At 45.2% G+C, this 19,519-nt stretch overlaps 1 protein-coding gene across 1 annotated transcript in view; it reads right to left on the bottom strand.

The window, feature by feature from the left end:
• The window catches only part of GRHPR (glyoxylate and hydroxypyruvate reductase), a 114,249-nt gene that overhangs the window by 29,422 nt on the left and 65,308 nt on the right, over window positions 1-19,519 (bottom strand). The window contains exons 5-6 of the mRNA XM_078676525.1: window positions 15,321-15,409; window positions 1,926-2,030 (exon numbers count right to left, since the gene is read on the bottom strand). Of these exons, the coding sequence (XP_078532651.1) occupies window positions 1,926-2,030; window positions 15,321-15,409 (194 nt within the window). The remainder of the gene's footprint in view (window positions 1-1,925; window positions 2,031-15,320; window positions 15,410-19,519) is intronic.

Here is a 19,519-nt window from a genome sequence, read left to right on the forward strand (position 1 = left end):
GGCCAGAAAGTGAGGACCTATGTTAAGGCGGCGCAGCAGAGCACATTACTTTTATATTTGATGTAATTAGTTCTCTAACTATTATCCCTAGTTAGCGTTGTTGATCAAATGTGTGTATCATTTTGTAAATCTATGAACTATGTCTCAAACGCCAACGTGGTTGTTAAATTAATTATGTCATGGTGTTTTATCAGAATTGTAATCATATTTATGCTTTTAAGATATGTTTTTATCGAAATAAAGCCTTTCATTCATTCATTAATTTATATAGCTTTTACTACCCCAGATGAGGCGTTGAAGCGCTTTTCGGTGAGTAGGACACTACTCGGGGACCCCATAAGGATTAGTGGTGAATTAGTATAGGGAACTATGAAATTTGAGTGGGGGACAGGTGAGTCTGTTAGTTGGATTGAAAAGGATGGTGGAGGTATAGAAGAAGGAAGGGTCTAGAAAGTGTTTATTTGGAGATCCTAGCCGTAGAAGGAGGTTTGGGATGAGTAAAGGAGAGATGGGGGGGGGGGGGGGAGAGTCTCTAGAAGTGGAATATATACCGTTACTATGCATGCATTACATCGCGGTCGTTACAACGACTGCGTTGTTACAACGCAAACCATCACATTGCAAGTCATTTCAATGACTTGCTGCAGGGAGCGTGCTGGACTTAGGAATAGTATATTGTACTATTCCTACTCCAATTTGAGCAACAGCAGGGAAAGTGTTGGATTCTAAATCCAACTCCTTCTGCCCCCTACAGCAAGTCGTTGTAACTACTTGCGATGCAACAGGTTCGCATTGTAACAACGCGGTTGTTGTAATGACCGCGTTGTAATGGCACGCGATGTAAAGCATGCGATCTAAAGGCTGTTTCCCCTAGAAATGGATTAGGGAGGAAGATGAGGTATTGGATGAGTCTAGGAGGGATACAGGAGGGCAAGGTATAGAAAGGGTTGTTTGGGAGATCTGAATAGTAAAGAGGTTTGGGATGATGCAGGGAGTGGTTGAGGAGGGAAGAGTCTAGAAAGAAGGATCATAGTAGTAGAATGGGGTTTGAGATGGGTCAGAGTGGAGGTAGAGGATATATTGAGAGGTATAGGTTGAGAAATAGGATAGCGCAATGGAGAGAGTAGTAGAGTGAGGTTTGCATAGCTGCCAAGGTTTCAGTTTGCTTAGGTGTGACATTTTCACAATTTTAGTATAATTATGAGTGACATTCAACAATTATGAGTGAGAATTTCTTGCGAGCAAAAATGAGCAATGAAGTTGAGGGAAACATATGAATATCAGAAATGACACCCATTTGAGCAACAAGAAACGAAGAAGATCTTAAAACTGCTGCAAATGGAAGGGCACTAACCAACATGACCACTGTAACCAAACTGAAACAGGATGTGAGAAGGCCCCAGCATGCATGAGCGCTGGGTTAGCCTGCTCCAACCAATTGTGGCACTGCAGTGGTTTGAATTCGCGTGGCACAAGGGAGGAAGTCCTTCGCTTTTGAAATGGTAAAGATAGCCGCTGCAGCTCCTTGAAATGCTTTGCCTTGCTGGAAAGATGGCTCGTCTCTCTTTAAAGCTAAGAGAGTATGTAACATGTCTTCAATGGTTAAACAACGCTTTTTCATTCATGCTCTAATCACTAATGAACCTTTAAAACTGAGCCAAATTGGACGTTGCAGGGTTTTACGGTATACCAGAAAATTAGCACAAAGGTGTAGCTTCATATGTTTGAATCCTAAAGAACATACTATAAACATCTCAAAGGACGATCTTGTTTAACCAACATTTAGGAGCCTAATTTCTAAAAATGTACACTATCTGGTATGCTGTCCACCCACTGTTACTCTACCATTATCTTAATTATAAATCTTACAAAAATTTGAACAAATGTGGGACACTGCCTCCCAATTAAGAAATTAAAATGGTTACCAAATTCAGCTTGAAGCTCTTCTGCGCTCTCAGGTCTGGGTTGACGTCCAGTATATAAAAACCTCTTTACACCAAAGGGTTTCAGACGACGGCCAATAGCCTGCCCTAAAAAGAAAAACACATTAGAGATGGGAAGCCCACAGTTCTCCACTGGGTATTATGACCAGCGAGTGGCTGCTGTGAAAGAGGATATGTAATGGTTTGGCTAATTAAAGCTTTAGCTCTCTGATGGAAAACGTACCATTATAATATACTTTGGGGGAGATTTACCTACTTTTCACGTAGCGCACTGAGGCAACTGCAAATGCTGCGCAACGCTATGTGAAAAAAATTAGTCCGGCTTAACTCAGAGGCAATGCGCAAAGAATTTATACAGCACAACAACAGGAATACAATTGAAAACACAATACAAGAAAAATCCCAAACCAATTTAGAAAAACAGAGAAAGTTTTAATAAATAAAATGAAACCTGTACAACAAAAAACAATCAATAGAACAGAAGGAAAGTCACAAGTTCAGGCAAACCACAATAGCGCACAGGTTGGATACAAGGACCAGGTTAGTCCTGCTGAAAAGTTACCTTCTAAAGTCTGGGACGAAGAGTACTATTTGTGTTGGAGGAGGCTTTGCAGCACAGCCTGTTGCAAGGCAAAGAACCGGTCAGGCATCGCAGACAGTCGTTGCTGTAGCTTTGTGTTGGCAATCATCACAAGCTTTCATTTCTGCAGCATGAAGTGCAGGTCTCCCGTTGCTGTTTGCCTTGGACAGTGGCAGTCGGAGCGAAGAAAATGTTTCACCACAGCATTGCATAGACAGTTGTCGCTGGTGGTGGGGTCTAGGCACGAACTGGCCCAATTGGTGGTTGCAAAGTTCTATAAATTCAGGCTTTTCATCTGTTCTTGCAGGAGGAGCTTCCACGGATGCTAGCGGAAGGTCCAGGAGCTGCCAGGCAACTCTTGGGGATTAGGACTCAGTCCAGTGGAGGTAAGCAGCAGGGTTCAGACACGTCCATGCAATTCCACTCGCAGCAGGTTAGCTGGGCAGTTGCAGGGAGGTCTCTGAAACCTGTTGCGCCCCTGTAACTCACACAGGAGCTCAGCCAACTGACCATTGGAGTCACTCTGGGTAGCCTGGGATCAAAGTAAGCAGGTCCAATCTTCCTTCAAGCAGCAGGGAAGTCCTCTGGCAGCAGGGCAGTCCTTCCTCCGAATCTTCCACAGGTCCAAGAGTGTTCTAAGGAGTGGCTCTTGAGGTCCAATATTTATACTTGGGGCAAGCCTCTGTGTGGGCGGGGGGCTCCTTGTCCTAACCCCACACCTGGGTCTAGAAAGGTTTTCCCTTGGTCAAGACTCCAAACTGTGTGTGGTGGCAAAAGGCAAGGCAGGCCTGGTGTCAGGTTCCATTTTTTGGGCTATAGGCAAGGACCTTTATATGGCTAGCAGAAAGGCACAACGGTAGGACAAGAAAATGCCAACTTTCTAAAAGTATCAAAAAACAAAGTTATGGATGGAATGCATCTCGGCCACTGGCGATTGCTCGGAGCCGCATCCCCATCCATTGTTTTTTGCCCACCATGCCACCTCAGTTTGGACCCAGTCATTTGCTTGGTCCAAACTAAAGTGGCATGGTGTGCAAAATAACGATGGACTGGGATTCTAACTACTAGTGACAGATTAATTAAAGCATTCCATTCATCTTTTTTTGTATACTTTAGTATGTCATTCTCGGTGGGACGGGTATGCCTAGATGTGGGTCCAGTGCACACTGTGTCACTGGCACCAAGCTATACCCTGCTGATGAGCACATAACTAGGGAACAACTGGTCCCAGGTGGCTTGTTTCCCGTTTTAGGGAGGACCTGGCTTGGCAGTTCAGGCTGGACTGTTCGCACTTAAACAGGGCCAAGGTTGATTTGCTTTTAGCTGGGTCCAAACTGAGGTGGCACATTGTTCAAAATAACAATGCACTGTGACGAGGCCCAAGTAATTACCAGCAGCTGAGATTAATTCAAGCATTCCCTCCATGATTTTTTGGCATTCTTAAACTTACTAAAAGTGGCATTTTCATAATTGTAACTTAACTCCTGACTTTTCCATTAAAGAGGATCTTGAATTGCAACTAATTGGAGTGTAAACAACATCTCCATCTCCCCCCCCCCCTCCATCTCAATTTAGCACTTCAACGTTTGGAGTTTCCACTGGTAAAACGAAAGCACATATGTACTACTTTTTTAATACAATGCAGCCTCTCCTAGGAGTCTTTAGGGTCTACCTTAGGGGTGGCATACAAGTATTAAAAAGGAAGGTTTAAGCCTGAAAAAAGGTTTATTTTCCTCGGTTAAAATGGCAATTAAAAACTGCACTACAGGCTGTAGTTGCAAGCCCGAGACATTTTAAAAGGCTACTATAGTGGGTGGCACAATGAGTGGTGTTGCCCACTAGTAGTATTTAATTTGCAGGCCTTAGGTACAGGTACCATTCATTAAGGACATATAAGTATATTAAATGTACCAATCGGGTGTAGGCCAATTGTACCATAAATCAAGAGAGCACAAGCATGTTTCCACTAGTTAGCAGGGAAAAAGTTCTTACGCTAATAAAAATGAGCTCAGCAACAGAAGGCAAAAATCAGGTGGATGATCATGCAAAAAGACTAAGTTCCAACAGAAAGGTTATTACTGACAACAAAAGCATTCTTCATCCCAAAGGTAACGTTTAATTTCCATAACAACCAAGTTTCTCTACGTTTTATTCTACATGCGCAGAAGAGACTGTTCTACTACTGGATGTCAGATTGATGGTTCAGAAAAAACTACAACATAGCAGTGACTTCTCGTTACCTCTGGAAGGTAGTGTAAATATGTGAGAATGGCCTGGTATATGATGTCTACTAATTAAAGTGGGCACCTTGCACAAGTCCAAACAACCCTTATGGTGATTTAAGAGGTCAAAGATAACCTTAGAAAGCTATCCAAGTGGTAGCCGTGAAAAGCAGACCTCTGGCTTAGTCTTGAAGGAATGTTAAGCATCTTATTTTACCAGAATTCAACCTTATTGTATTGATTAAATGAAAGGAGAACCACACAGTAGTTATAAATATATGTATTTCCTTTTATAACGTGCTCTAAATACTTCACAGTATCTGCTACATGCTGATAAACACAAAGCACACAATAATGTCGCACAGAAACAATCGTAAGTAGCATTAATACACAGTGGGCTCCAGGGGGAGACCAAACATATACTAAAATAGCGGTGTAAGAACAACGACTCAAGTCAAGACAGTGTCTAGAGGTTGCAGAATCGCTGGGACCCCATGGAACCACCCAAGGTGAGTAAGGAGGGACCCCACGGAGGACAGGTGCAGCGTGAGAACACGACCACGTGCAACGTACAATTCAATGGGAGAGTCGCGGTTGCAGTTTAAAAATTTAAAGGACCCTTCCCAGTGGATTACGAAGAAGCCCTTTGGATCATATGAGGTTGGAGAGCCACCCCACCAGTGTATACCGTAGTACCAGAGTTACCTATCCCAGGGAAGCCGGGTGCATAGGGCTGAAGTGGTGTCGGAAACCTCAATGGAGGACTTCAAGGAAAGGCCACTGCAGGAAAGAAGAAAAGTGTCAGTTGGAATCCAAAGGTGGATTTGTGTCGAAGAGTACTTGAAGCAGAGGGGACAAAGTCTGGGTCACTCAGGAGTGAATTGGTACTCAGTAGACGAATGTCCACCGATGTTGGGTGCTTCAGGTGCTTTGTGGGGGTTCTGGACTCTGCAGCCACCGGGACCAGGCGACGTGGAGGACGACCAGAAGCCGGATACAAGCTTTCCCACGAAGGATGTTGAATGCTGAGTGGGGTCGGTGTCCAGCTGGAGCACCAACAAGCCTTGGCACCGGCAACCCACGAAGATGGTCAAGAGGAGATACGGTTCGGACCAGCAAGGTCCGAGAGACTCACCGAGCACAGGGGAGTCAGGCAAGCCTGGAGCAACCAGGGGAGCCCAAGTAAAGAAGTATTGACACTCAAGAGGACCCACAGGCCAGAGGCACAGGAGTCCTGAGGAGACCTCGAGCAGAATTACAAAGCAACAGCCCACAGAGCACTCAGTGCGAGGAGGCTGAAGTTCTTTGGTGGAAATAGTGCCAGAAGTCAGGGCTATTCGGAGCCCAGCGCACTTGTTCTGGAAACGCCAACAAGCACAAGCACTTGCAAAAGTACACAGTGCCCAGGGGTATGGGTATTGCAGCCCCCACCAGGGATTCTGACCTCAAACATGGTACCTCGGACACCGAGGGACGTGGAATCCCCCTCTTGTGTTGCTGGAGCCTTCAGAGTCCACAGGAGCTCAGGATCAGCAGGTCGGTCAGTTGGGTTATGGTGCCTGTGGTTGCAGGGGAGCGACTCCTTCACTCCAAGGGAGAGGCCTTCAGTTGTCCTTCATGCTCCACAGGTCCTATATGGTGCACAGGCACAGACAATGCTTCAGACTGAAAGGGAGACAAAGTCGGGCCCAAACGAAGTCCAGCGAAGTCCAGAGTGTCCAGACGGTCAACGTTCAGTAGTTTCTTGTTCAGAATCTTGTCCACGTCGAATCTAGGGTCCTACAGCCAGGTAAGCCCTTCTGTATCCACAGGAGAGGGCTGGACAGATTGAGGGGACCCTCCCAGGGGAGGGTCAGGACAGTGGGGAGGTTACTCCCATGTCCTTTGTCTAGTTTTGCTCCAGAGCAGGAGCCAACAGCTCCCAGGACTGGTTTGAGCTGGACTATGCACAGGGACACCAAATGTGCCCTTCATGCAGACTTTCAGTTGCTGTCAAGCGCACCCATCCAGGCCCAATACACTAAATCTTGTCTGGGAGGTGGGGTGGTCACACCTCCCTGTGACAGGATGCCTATTGTTCTGCCTTTCCCTGCTCGAGCTTGGCTCAGCAGAAGGAGGAGGGCAGAAAGGTGTCTCTGGTCGGCAGCTACCCTTTTGGGCTGCCCCAGGACTAGAAGGCTGGTACCGGGAACACCAGGGACCTCACAAAGCTCTGAGGGGTGAAATCATACCTCCCACACCGGTAACCAGTGTGGAATCATACCTCCCACACTGGTTACCGATGTGGGGGGTATGATTCCACAATGTCTGATACCAAACACAATAGGGTTACTATCAGCCGTTTTAGAGTTGGTCATCATGTGGTCACGTAAAGCAACTCTAGATGTCGTAAATGGCTGCAGCACTAACAACCCGGGAGAATGGACTCCGTAGGCTGCAGGGGTGTTCTGCTCATGCAGTGGCACCCTCTCACTTAGAACCAAGTACCCTGCCTTCAGGATTGTCAAGGCCTGCTATAGGGGTGACTTATAGGTTTCAAGTGTAGTGACCCTTAGATATAGAAAACCTATATCTTAAGTAAGTGGTGCATGCACAAACGTACACAGGCTGCAATGGCAGGCCTGTAGATCTATTTTGCATGGCCTCTCATGGGTGGCATAATACATGCTTCAGCCCATGGGAGGCCTCTGGGTACCATATACTAGGGACTGATTAGGATACCCCAGTATCAAATCTGGAGCGTATGTAAGTAAATGACATGACACTTTAGGGAAAAAGCAGATAGACTGGGGTCTCGATTAGAAGTATCTCAGTCTGACTAGTCAAAAACAGTAGAACATCAAGCACAAAGTGGGGGTAACCATAAGAAGCAGATATATATATATATATATATATTTATATATTATTTTTTTCCCAGATTCCCCCAGAGCTTGAAGGCGCACTCCACAACGGACAGGTAACAACCTTTGTTTATTGTAGAAAGCTGAGTTCTGTCCCGACCTTTGTAGTTCTGATGCCACATGGGGGAAAGAATGTGTAGGTCGGTCCCATGTTTTACCAACTGCTGCCCTATGATTAAGATGCTTGTTAGCATTGAAACGCGTCAGGGAGAAGGACTAATTGGGTCATCTATGCCGCTTTCAGAAATAAAAGGTTTTGTTGAACTGACCCTGGTGGAGTGCTGCTTTAAGCTCAGAGCTTTTTGGAAGAAATTTGACACGGCGCCCCCGGCCGTGGAAGCATGCACCGCCTGTTTAACTGGATTAGGTCTGCAGGGCTGGTTATCAAACTGCAGCACGAGGGTGATTTAATGGAAGGCCGAGGGCATGACCTGAGGCCTACTGGCGGGAAGTGAAATAATGTTTTGAAATCGGCAGGAAAACAACGTTGGTAAATTTTGACTATACTTGAATAGAAGAATCGGGACTTCTACTCCCTGGCAAGTGAATGCCACAAGGGGGAAAGAATGTGGATGTCTGTCCCATGTTTTACCAACTGCCGCCCTATGATTAAGATGCTTGTTAGCATTGAAATGCGTCAGGGAGAAGGACTAATTGAGTCATCCACGCCGCTTTCAGAAGTAAAAGGTTTTGTTGAACTGACCCTGGTGGAGTGCTGCTTTAAGCTCGGACTTTTTGGAAGAGATATATATATATATATATATATATATATATATATATATGCCACTGATAGCAGCTTCATCAAGCTGCTGGGCCAACTGCTGGCAGAAGAGGCCCAGCCCACCAATGACATTTGGTCATAAACCTTTGGCTGGGGTGTTTTCCTCTAGGACTACACATTTGGAGTCATTTGGTTAGGACTACAGGATCTCCAGCATCTGGTCTACAGTGCTTTCCATACATTTCCAAACTGTTTGATGTAATTAAAATTGCAGCAACCGTAAGCATTGTAATGAAAAGTTATGAAGCTCAAAATGAGTGGGAATAACCACAATTAAGAACCCTGTTAAAGGCCAGCATTCACATTTGAGTAAAGTAGCTTAACATCAGTTCTATGGCTGCAGCTTTGGAGACAAAAAGAAAGACAACAGCAAACAAACTGTTTTTTGCACCGGTAGATGCTAATGGGGAAATGATCAATCCTACCATTGTAATCACGGAAGAAATCAAATCGCAAGCATTATTTAATAAGTTGGAAAAGTTACATAAAAAAGAACTTGCGAAATGGTGGGAGGCGGAATCCTTGCAAAGATACATTGATGTTGCAAGAGTACCAAGGGGTCTGCTTATCTTCACGATACCAACATATGAGGATCCAGACCCCGAAATGCTTGATGAATGGCTAAACAATTTTAACGCATGTTCAATCACGATGATGAGAATCCTAGTGAAGTATGCATTGAAAGATCGTTCCAAATTGTTGGCGGAAATTGAAAATGTCTTAGCTAAATTAGAGAAAGGTGTAGCGAATCCCCCTCCTACCTGATGTTCAGGAAACATCTTAAGGCTCTACTGTTCTAATTCTCTCCTATCTTCTGTGCTCCCTGCCTTACGGGTTGTCCTAGAGTTAAGCGCCGAGATGCCCCCAGGTGATTCGTGCGCTATAAAAGAGAGACTAACATAACATAACATAACATAGAGGAATTTATGAAAAATCTGCCGAAACATATGAAGAAACTTGAAGAGGAAATTACTGCAAAAAAACTGAGAAAATTCTTGCGGGACTACAAGGATTATCAAAGTGGTCGCACTTTAACTTTTCACAAAAAATATGATCACCTCTTTGAAAAAGATGGGAGTATCTAGACATCTTTTGTCAAGACCCCAGTAAGAATTGAGGTTTCGGAAAGTGAGGTTTCAGACGGAAGTCGATTCGATTCAGTTCAGCTTTATTCGATTTTTGTTTAAAATCATAAAAGCATACATTTAAAAACACTCATAACAAAAGTTACATACAAAAGCACTCAATAGCAAGAAGATAAAACATTTGTCGATGCTGCATGAATAAGTTCCTTTGTTCCATAGTAGAATTCATGATTTTCCATACCCATGGCCAATGTACATTGTTACGGGGTGATTGAAGGCGGAAAAGCCATGGCCACAGAGTGCACGGGTATTTCTGCCCTTCGAGTGCGCTGACTCTGCCCTTGGTTTTAGGCGAGGGGTATATACCATGCTTGGGTAAAAGTCACGTAGGTCCCAGACGGATATAGGGCCAACACCTTCACGGGGGTACAAAGTTCGCTGGTAGGGAACGACTGAACTGCTTCTAAATTTTATTAGAACAAGGTCACCGTCAATATCTTATTTTAAGGAGCCTAGCCAGCCCACCCTTCTAACAGACATGATGGTACCGTCCAATCCTAGGGGCAGGGGCCTATTTTTAGTTAACCAGTGCATGACTTTGTTAAGTAAGTCTTGTTCCCGCTTAGTTTTTCCACGTTTGAGTGCTGGGACTCCCGCAAGAACACACACAAAGGGTGCAGCCTCCGGGGGTAGCTGTATGTGTGTTGTATTGTAAGGCTCTACTCTTGTAGCAGTATATTGTAAAGGGACAGATTTGGGGTTAATTTTAGGGGCATTAGGGGGTGGAAGGATAGGGACTGGGAGGTGAGTTTGATTGTTACTGCTTGTACCAGGTGGGTTGGGACAGATTGATGTTACAGATTTTTCAGTACGAATTTGGTTGGACTTAATACATTTCTCTATTCCCAGCAACCTATCCTCTAGGGTGGAAATTTTGACAATCAGTGGAGAAATGAGTGTGCTAACCATTTGTTCAATCTGGGACAAAAAGTTCGAAATGAAGGATGTTACCAATTGGTCTATTTTTTCTTCCAGTTTTAGAAAAGGGTCAGTTGCAGGGATTGGGGTGCTAAAACACAGTTTTTGTTGTTTTGGTTTGTTCCCTGTGGGCTTGACCCCATCCCACTTCCTTTTGCTAGATGAGGACTGGGGAAAAACTGTGTTTGGTGTATTAACATTTTTGGGTTGGGGAAGATGTACCAGAGGGCTAGCGATTGGGGTTGACATACTGGTTGTTTTAGCGGGGCAAGGGGAGGGACTTTTAGTTTCATTTCTGGGTTCCACAGTGGCATACCTTGTTTTGCAGAGGGAATTTAACTCGTCCAACAGCGAAAGTTGTTGCGCTATACCATTCATTGGATCGGGCGGTTGGTTGGTGGATATGCTAGTCTTGGCAAGTTCATTCGTTAGATGGCCTACAAAGAACTTGTGACCCTGAGTGCAGGCCTCTCTGGCTGATAAATTTATTGGTCACTCCCTTGTGAGTCATTGTGGGGTGTGCAATGTTAGGCTATAACAAGGCCGCAAGGAATTCTGAACGTATCAGAACATTTTCAACTTAAGTCCAGTGGGTAATCCCTTGCCAGAATGTCAGGGAGATCATAAAGTTATTAGCTTGGCAGTGTGATGGAGTCAAGGGGGGTGGCCCCGTCCCGTCCTCCTCGTGCCTCTGAGGGCCACAGAGGGCCCGCCCTTTGCCCGGGCTTCGCCCGGCGTCCCGCGATGCGGGGCAGAGCGCAGTTTAAAGGCGCCTCCTGGCGCTCCTGTGACGTTAGGCAGCAGCGCCGCCGCTGAGGCAGCCGGGAGATGCAGTCCCGGGGCGGCGGCGCTATCCACGGCTGTGAATGACTCCTGGCGGTGGCGGCTACAATGGTGGGCTTCCTCGCCTCCCCCCTCCGGTCCTGGTAGGTGTCCCCCCGCTCCGCTGAGCAGAGCGCAGTTTAAAGGCGCCTCCTGGCGCTCCTGTGACGTTAGGCAGCAGCGCCGCCGCTGAGGCAGCCGGGAGATGCAGTCCCGGGGCGGCGGCGCTATCCACGGCTGTGAATGACTCCTGGCGGTGGCGGCTACAATGGTGGGCTTCCTCGCCTCCCCCCTCCGGTCCTGGTAGGTGTCCCCCCGCTCCGCCGAGCAGAGCGCAGTTTAAAGGCGCCTCCTGGCGCTCCTGTGACGTTAGGCAGCAGCGCCGCCACTGAGGCAGCCGGGAGATGCAGTCCCGGGGCGGCGGCGCTATCCACGGCTGTGAATGACTCCTGGCGGTGGCAGCTACAATGGTGGGCTTCCTCGGCTCCCCCCTCCGGTCCTGGTAGGTGTCCCCCCGCTCCGCTGAGCAGAGCGCAGTTTAAAGGCGCCTCCTGGCGCTCCTGTGACATTAGGCAGCAGCGCCGCCGCTGAGGCAGCCGGGAGATGCAGTCCCGGGGCGGCGGCGCTATCCACGGCTGTGAATGACTCCTAGCGGTGGCGGCTACAATGGTGGGCTTCCTCGCCTCCCCCCTCCGCTCCAGGTAGGTGTCCCCCCGCTCCGCCGAGCAGAGCACAGTTTAAAGGCGCCTCCTGGCGCTCCTGTGACGTTAGGCAGCAGCGCCGCCGCTGAGGCAGCCGGGAGATGCAGTCCCGGGGCGGCGGCGCTATCCACGGCTGTGAATGACTCCTGGCGGTGGCGGCTACAACGGTGGGCTTCCTCGCCTCCCCCCTCCGGTCCTGGTAGGTGTCCCCTGATTGATCTCCAGCATCAGGTCTACAGTGCTTTCCATACATTTCTAAACAGTTTGATGCAATTAAAATTGCAGCAACCGTAAGCATTGTAATGAAAAGTTATGAAGCTCAAAATAAATGGGAATAACCACAATTAAGAATCCTGTTAAAGGCCAGAGTAAGGTGACCAGAATTCACATTTGAGTCAAGTAGCTTAAAATCAGTTCTACAATTGGGCTATTCTCAAGTGGTTCCACAGAAATAACTCTTAAAATAGTGAAGTAGAGCAGGGTAGAGAAGTTTTCCAAGCTCAAAGTTGCTATCATCAAGATAGCACATAGAAGACAGAATAAAAAAAATGACCATCAAAGTATCACAGAAGGGAACTTTATAGTAGAGTTTAAAAAGAAGCATGCTTCTGTACTGAAAACTCTTCTTTCCAGACTGTTTACATCCCTGTGTTATCTTACACACTCATGTACTCTTAAACTTCAGGACCTAACCTGAGCAAAAATGAAGGTTGGCAATTAAAGTTAGTCCTTGCCTCCAGAAAAATAGCTCCATCTTCCTAGGGCCATAGTTTATCCAGTACGTGAAGAGAAAATAAAGATAAACTGCATCTAGGTACAGGTGCAAAGGTCAAAAATCAGATATTCTTTTAGACACCTTTAGCTACCAGACCCATTGCAGTAGCAACTGCAAATGTTGCAAGAAGAAATTTCCAACTGAAGCAGACAAAAAATAAGAAAGGAAGTGCAATCAGTAGATCACAGTCATCAGCCTAATCAGAACACAATTGTTCAACTGAAAGTGCTTGAAAAGGCTAGGTACCACAAAAATAGGTAAAGAAAAAAACAAGGCAAACCGAAGACCAGGACACAGTACAATACTTTCAAAAAGATAGATATATAAGAGTAATGCACATAGAAAATGACAGACCTAAGATCCTCATTATAAGTTGAGTGCAGAGGTACTGCCCGGGGTGGTCACCCCACTCGATTTAGAGTTTATATGGTACCGGACCTCACCTGGTAAAACCAAACGTTTTTCCACACTTGTTTATACCGGCTAGTATTGTTAACTCCAATTCTGGCATCCTCCCATCAAATTACCGGCCATCTAAACAAAAGTACCAGAGTGGGACGCCTTCACAAATGGACCATTGTAAGACAGGCTCTTTTAGTCCCTTTTGTGGTGTAGTAAGACAAGAATATTCTTTACTAACGCATCCTTCATCTTATAAAACAAGTTTGTGAATGAAAAGGAGGCCATCATATTGGACAGAAAAATTGTAACCAAGGAAGCCCCACCTCCTTCCACAGTAGCATTTTCCAATGAGGCCAGAGCTCATAATGGAAACACCAAGCAGTCAAGAATGAAAAGAAAAATGGCATCACAAGATGGACGCCTGCATGAAGCACCAAACCTGCATGAGGAAAGACACACACACACACATACAGAAACACACACACTGTTGCACAACACCACCATTATTCAGGTAAGGCACATGTAAAGGAGTGTCATGAAGAGTGGATCGTGGAGATCTGGGCACCATGCATCATCTGGGTTGTTGGAACTCTGGCAAACCGGCCCAAAAGGCCTGCTCCATTATTTAAATTAGTTTGTAAATGAAAGAGAAAATCCTACTGTAGAAAACCCTTAAAAATACAAATCCATAAAAGATAATGGGAGCACTTGGCTTCTTAACAATAAGCACACATTTTACTGACATGTCCATTAGTTTTATATCGAGTACAGGGGAAAAAATGGGAAAAGTTGGAAAATCCATTACATAACCCCTTTGAGACAAAAACTTAAAATGTAGTCTGAAAGTTTTAATCAAACAGACATTTTGAAGGACTATTTATAATACAGATAATGGCAATTAAGTATTTGGTGCAGAAACCCTAGACTCCATATTCCACTGCGGAAAATTGAATTCAAGCTTTGCAAACCAGCTAGCGCTGAATTTGAACTGATCATGCACTACCAGTCTCCTTAATGGACCCCACATTAGGTAAATAAACTGCTTATATATTCTTACATAATACTGAAAACTGATATCCAGAGTGGTTACAGTATAAAGATAATACACAAGAGTCAATCACTAAAGTCCTTCAGATGTGAAATCTACTAGAGTTACTGTAACAAAGCCTGGAGGGCTTCAAGGGTGTTGACCAGGTGATCCCCTGTTTCAATGGAATGTCCTGAATTCTAAGATGTGCCAGGCACCTGGAAGCTTAGGCTCGAACATGGTGCTTAAGAGGATTTCATGACTTAAATAAACTATGTGCCTTACTCTCATTTTGAGGGGAGATTGGCCATGATTTGTTCCATAGATTTGTTGTGGAGAGAAACCAGGACCAGGTTCTCAAAACTGACCGTACAAAGGGGAATGGCACAGATAGATACTAAACCATTAAGCACATAAATCCACGCCCTGGTCAAAACACGTTTACAATTACATTTTAACTTGCAAGTCACTTAACCTCATTGATGCTCAGGACGGCTCCCAGCCGTCATGAGTCACGGTAGTCGTGTGCTCATGACGTCCGGGAGCCGTCCGACCGTCCGTCATGAGCACACGCCCACCGTGATTTATGACGGCCGGGAGCCGTCCTGGGTACCTGAGCGCCACGCCCAGCCCTGCCCCCCCTCGCACGCGGCGCAATTTGCCGCATGGCGAAGGGGTTAAACTCAGCAAGTTCAAGAGTGTAATTTTCACCGGTGTACAATAGGTGATCTTTGAAAACAAAGCTGTGATAGATTTAGGTTGGTTTTAGTTTACAGTTTAGTTTTTACATGCCAGAAAACAAATCCAGCTGACCAATCAAGTAGTGTATGGAAAACAACAACAATGGTAACTGCAATGTACTTCAAGTCCACAACAGCATGCATGCAGAACTGGAGATCTTCACATCATAGCAGGTTCAAACAATATTGGCAGAGCAATCCACAGCAACTCATATTGGCCAAATATGTTTAAAGGGACCACCGCTACCCACTCTATATCTTTATTTCACTCCACTGCAAGATTACCCCACATGTCAACGTACTGCTTTTAATAAAGAGAACATTTATTAAAAAGTAAAAGCAACTAGGTAAAAATAAACGTTACCTATTCTTCCCAGTCCGATAACTCCCACAGTGCTTTCAGATAGACCATATCCACACATCCAGAGGGGTGCCCAGCTCTTCCATCCACCACTATACAAAAGGTAGAAACAAAAGTGAAAGTACACAAATATCAATGACTATCCGCACCCAGAAGCTAGAACAATGGACTGTGTTCCTTTTAAGTTTGAAAAAGGTCTATAGCCAAGTGAACATACTCAAATAGAAAAATACAAAAAATAATTAAAGATACAATTTACAACCCACGAGACAAAGACTAATCACCAACTTAATGGATAGATTTTTTTCATTTTATTATTCAAAAAGTATATATTTTTTCCTTTTTTCCTAATTATTAGATATATCTTAATTGATCAATAGTTCATTGTGTTTTTGGCAACATTTACAGAAATTCATTAAAAAACATATAACAGACAGACATATAGAGCTAGACATGACAGATGATGGAGGCAAGGCTGTAGATAGACCCTACGCGCGTTTCGGCTGGGCAGCCTTCCTCAGGTGACTGTCTATTGCAATACAAAAACCAGACTTGGGAAGAGGTATATAAAAACCGCCAGTTCTCATAAACTCATTATCCAATTCATAATGATAAACTGCTAAGGTAAACCCGACAGCAGATACATAGGATGATGATTCCTCATAGATACGATGTATCTCATAACCGTCTTCTTGGAAAAATATGTAATTGGCCGAAGAATAAAGGGCGCATCAGGATGGGATGATTCTCATAATATTCGTGTTGGTTAAAAGTAGCTAGTCAGTCTAAATAAGACGACTACACACCGACCGGAAGCCAGAGGGTTGCTAATATAATGCTGAACACATATCTCACAAATGGAGAGGAGGACACAGAGTATGGCCCTCGTGGTTCTAAACGCCCTCGTAGTTCCTCGTAGTTCTGGACGTCGTGTGTGAACTGGCGTCTAACATCGGCCAGAGACAAAAAAGTCCCCTGCTTCCAAAACAATGTGTTCCTTTTAAAACATGCAGGTAAGTTAATGACCAAGCTCCACAAAGCTAGATATTAAGGTAGGCATCATGCAATGGCAGATTTGCTTCTCTAGGCAAAGTGCTCTCTTATTACTCAATAAAAAAGTTTTATTTTTCTACCGCTATACGTTTCCGCATGCATTTACGCCCATTAAGACTCTTAAAACTCATCAGCAAAAAACATTTTTAGAAGAGCTATTAAAGCACATAATTTCAGACCTCGAAAAATCATTAAAATGTTACTAGCCCTTAGGGTCTAGCAACTTATAAAATCTACTTGACCTATTTGTGATGCAATTGACCCATAAACTAGTCTCATTGTGTCATCCTAGGCAAATATTTTATTTTGCATAGCCACCTTTTTCTTCATGACCACATATGAGAGCACCTTCCAATATGGGAGTTCAGCATTCCTGCTGTACTAAAAAAAACCGATTTGGTTTGATGTAATAAACTAAATCTTTGATCCATGCATAATAATAATCTAGCCCACATAAAAAGTAAACAAGACCCTCCCTTGCCTCTTAGTTCACTAATAGTTTTGTCATCAGGGCAGGAGTAGGAACGTTTCTCAGTTCACCTTATAGAACTCACTTTTAATAGATTACTAAAGAAGGCAGTGGTAGTGCACTGTCATTTACAGAAAGCGTAGTTTCCATTGAAAAAGCCAAAAGCATCCCCACCAACATGCAGTTTTACTTATAAATCTATATAGTACATAAACAATCTGACGAAACTGGATTTCTGCAAATATATTTATCATTTGCACATCACCAAGTAAATTGTTCTGATTTGCTTTCATCCTATTAACATATTTTTTTCATCACACAATTACAAGCCAAGGAATTTCATAACTACTGAAATGTATTTTGAAATGTTTATATAGTTCACTGTTTAGCTATTCAAAGGTGTTCGACTAAAACAAGACATCCTACAACCTTTATTTCACACTTTTTGTACAGCAAATTTGTCAGACAGTTAACTTTATAAAATCCTCGAACTTTGCAGTCAGAAAAAGAAAAGTAATTGTAGATGTAAACTGACTTTTGACCTCCCTCTCTAAACAAAGAATAAATGTGCGAAGATAAAAACAAGATTTAAAGGAATCTTTAAACCTCCTTCACTTTGTGAGTGAGCAGAACATCTGCTTGTCAGTTGGCCAGAAGGGACGAGGAGGTCCTAAATATAGCTCGCCCTGATAAAATCGGATTCGCTATAGCGAGTAGATTTGTGGAGATCTGAACTTACCAAAAACACCCACTGACCTTTACAATACTACTTCTGTTTTCACACAGTGACTAGCGGCGAAGGGACAGCAACAGGTATGTTAAAATCATGACATCTTGTTTTTTCCCCCCACAAAATGTTTTTGCCACTAGTTCCCATTGGCAGCATAGGATCCCTCAATAATTTTATGTTTACATTTGTTTTATTAGTTTCAGGCAAAGCAGACATCACAGAAAGTACAAAGCCAAATCGCGAAGACAATATAAAATAATCGATCTGTAGGAGGAGCCTTGCCCTAAGACCCAACAAGTGTCTCAAATAGTGCAAAGGATCACGTGGTCGCAACCCCTTCGTGACATTCCCACGAGTTGCGATATCATCAGGTAGTTTTCTGTGCGTCGTAACTATCAAACACATGAACAGGAAGAAAAGGAACAACTCTCCCCCCCCCATAACCAGAACTTCCCCCCAACCCAACCAGTGTGCCGAATCGTGCGTGTAAGGGCTGTGTTAAATGAGGCAGTTCACGGTGCTTCCGCCTCGGGCCTTGTGGCTTCATCTCGTGTGTCTGTCAGGCGCAGTAGGCGGAGGAACCTAGGGCAGGTGATTTCATTGAACTCCTGGGACACAAGTGTGAGCAGCGGCTTCCAAATCGTGTGAAATGTAGCAGCGGTGTGCATGAGTGTAGCTTGGATGCGCTCCATCCCCAGTGTAAATCAAAGTCTGTGCAACCAGCCCGTGTGTGTTGGCTGTGTGCTAGACCCCCAAAGAGAGAGTATATGCTGGGTTGCGGCTTGCATCGCGATGCCCATTTGCCGCCCCCATTGGACTTCAGAGGGAAAGTGAGTGCGTTCGGGAGGCCCAGAACGATGTAGGCTGGAAACCGTGGGATTTCAGTGTCTACGGAGCGGTCTATGTCGTTGAGGACTGTGGTCCAGTACTCCTTAACTGCCATGCAGTCCTATAGAAGGTGCTTCAATGTGCCTATTTCCCCACATCCTCTCCAACAGGACGCACTCCGGGATGGGTTGCCTCGGTTGAGCCTCGCCGGGGTGAGATACCAATATGTGGCTACTTTCACAGCCGACTCCCTGCCTGCTACATTCTTCGCTGTGTGGTTGGCCCTATAATAAATCGATTTCCATTCTTGGGCCGTGAAAGTTCTCCCCAGCTCCTGTTCCCAGCGCCGCTACCCTGCAGTGCGGTGTGTCACGGGGGTAGGAGCAAGCAGTTTGTATAGATCGGTAATAAGGCCTCGGTCCGAGTTTTTGGTTGTCAGCCATTTCTCAAATGCGGTCAGGAGTCTACTGACAAGCGGATGGGTTGTAGGTTGCAGAAGCCAGTGTCGCAATTGAAAGTATTGAAAGAGCTGTGGCGACGGGATGTCATACCCTTGGGATATGTTGGCGAGGGGGAGAAAGCCCTCTAGGTCAAAGAGGTGTCCTGCGGACCTGCAGCTGGATCCTCGCCATTGCGGAAAGGCCCGTGGATCCATGCTTGGGGGGAACTCGGGATTGTCCAGCAAGGGTGTGAGTGGTGAGGGGAAAGTTGTTAGTTGGAGTCTGGTAGCTACCGAGTTCCTAACCTTTAGGACTGTGCGCTTAATAGGCGATTTCTGAAGGTAGCGTGGTCTGTGCGGGCGGCGGAGAAAGGGCAGCTCCCACAGAGACATCTGAGCCATGGCTCTATCTTGGAAGAGCCATCTCTTCTCAGATTCGGACCTAAACCATTCCACAAGGAAACGCAGCTGCGCAGCTTGAAAATATCGCTGCAGATTGGGAATTCCCAATCCTCCCTCGTCCACCCCCTGGTATGCCAGTAGTTTATGCATGCGCGGCCTCTTCGCTCCCCAGATAAAGTGCTGAAGCATCGATTGCAAGTGCGTAATTGTCCCGGCCTGTGGGGGCACAGGGATTGTCCTCAATAATTTTAAAGAAAAAAGGCACATTCACTCTATAAACA

Source organism: Lissotriton helveticus, chromosome 2_1 (genome assembly GCF_964261635.1).
Source record: "Lissotriton helveticus chromosome 2_1, aLisHel1.1, whole genome shotgun sequence".
Lineage (NCBI taxonomy): Eukaryota > Metazoa > Chordata > Amphibia > Caudata > Salamandridae > Lissotriton > Lissotriton helveticus.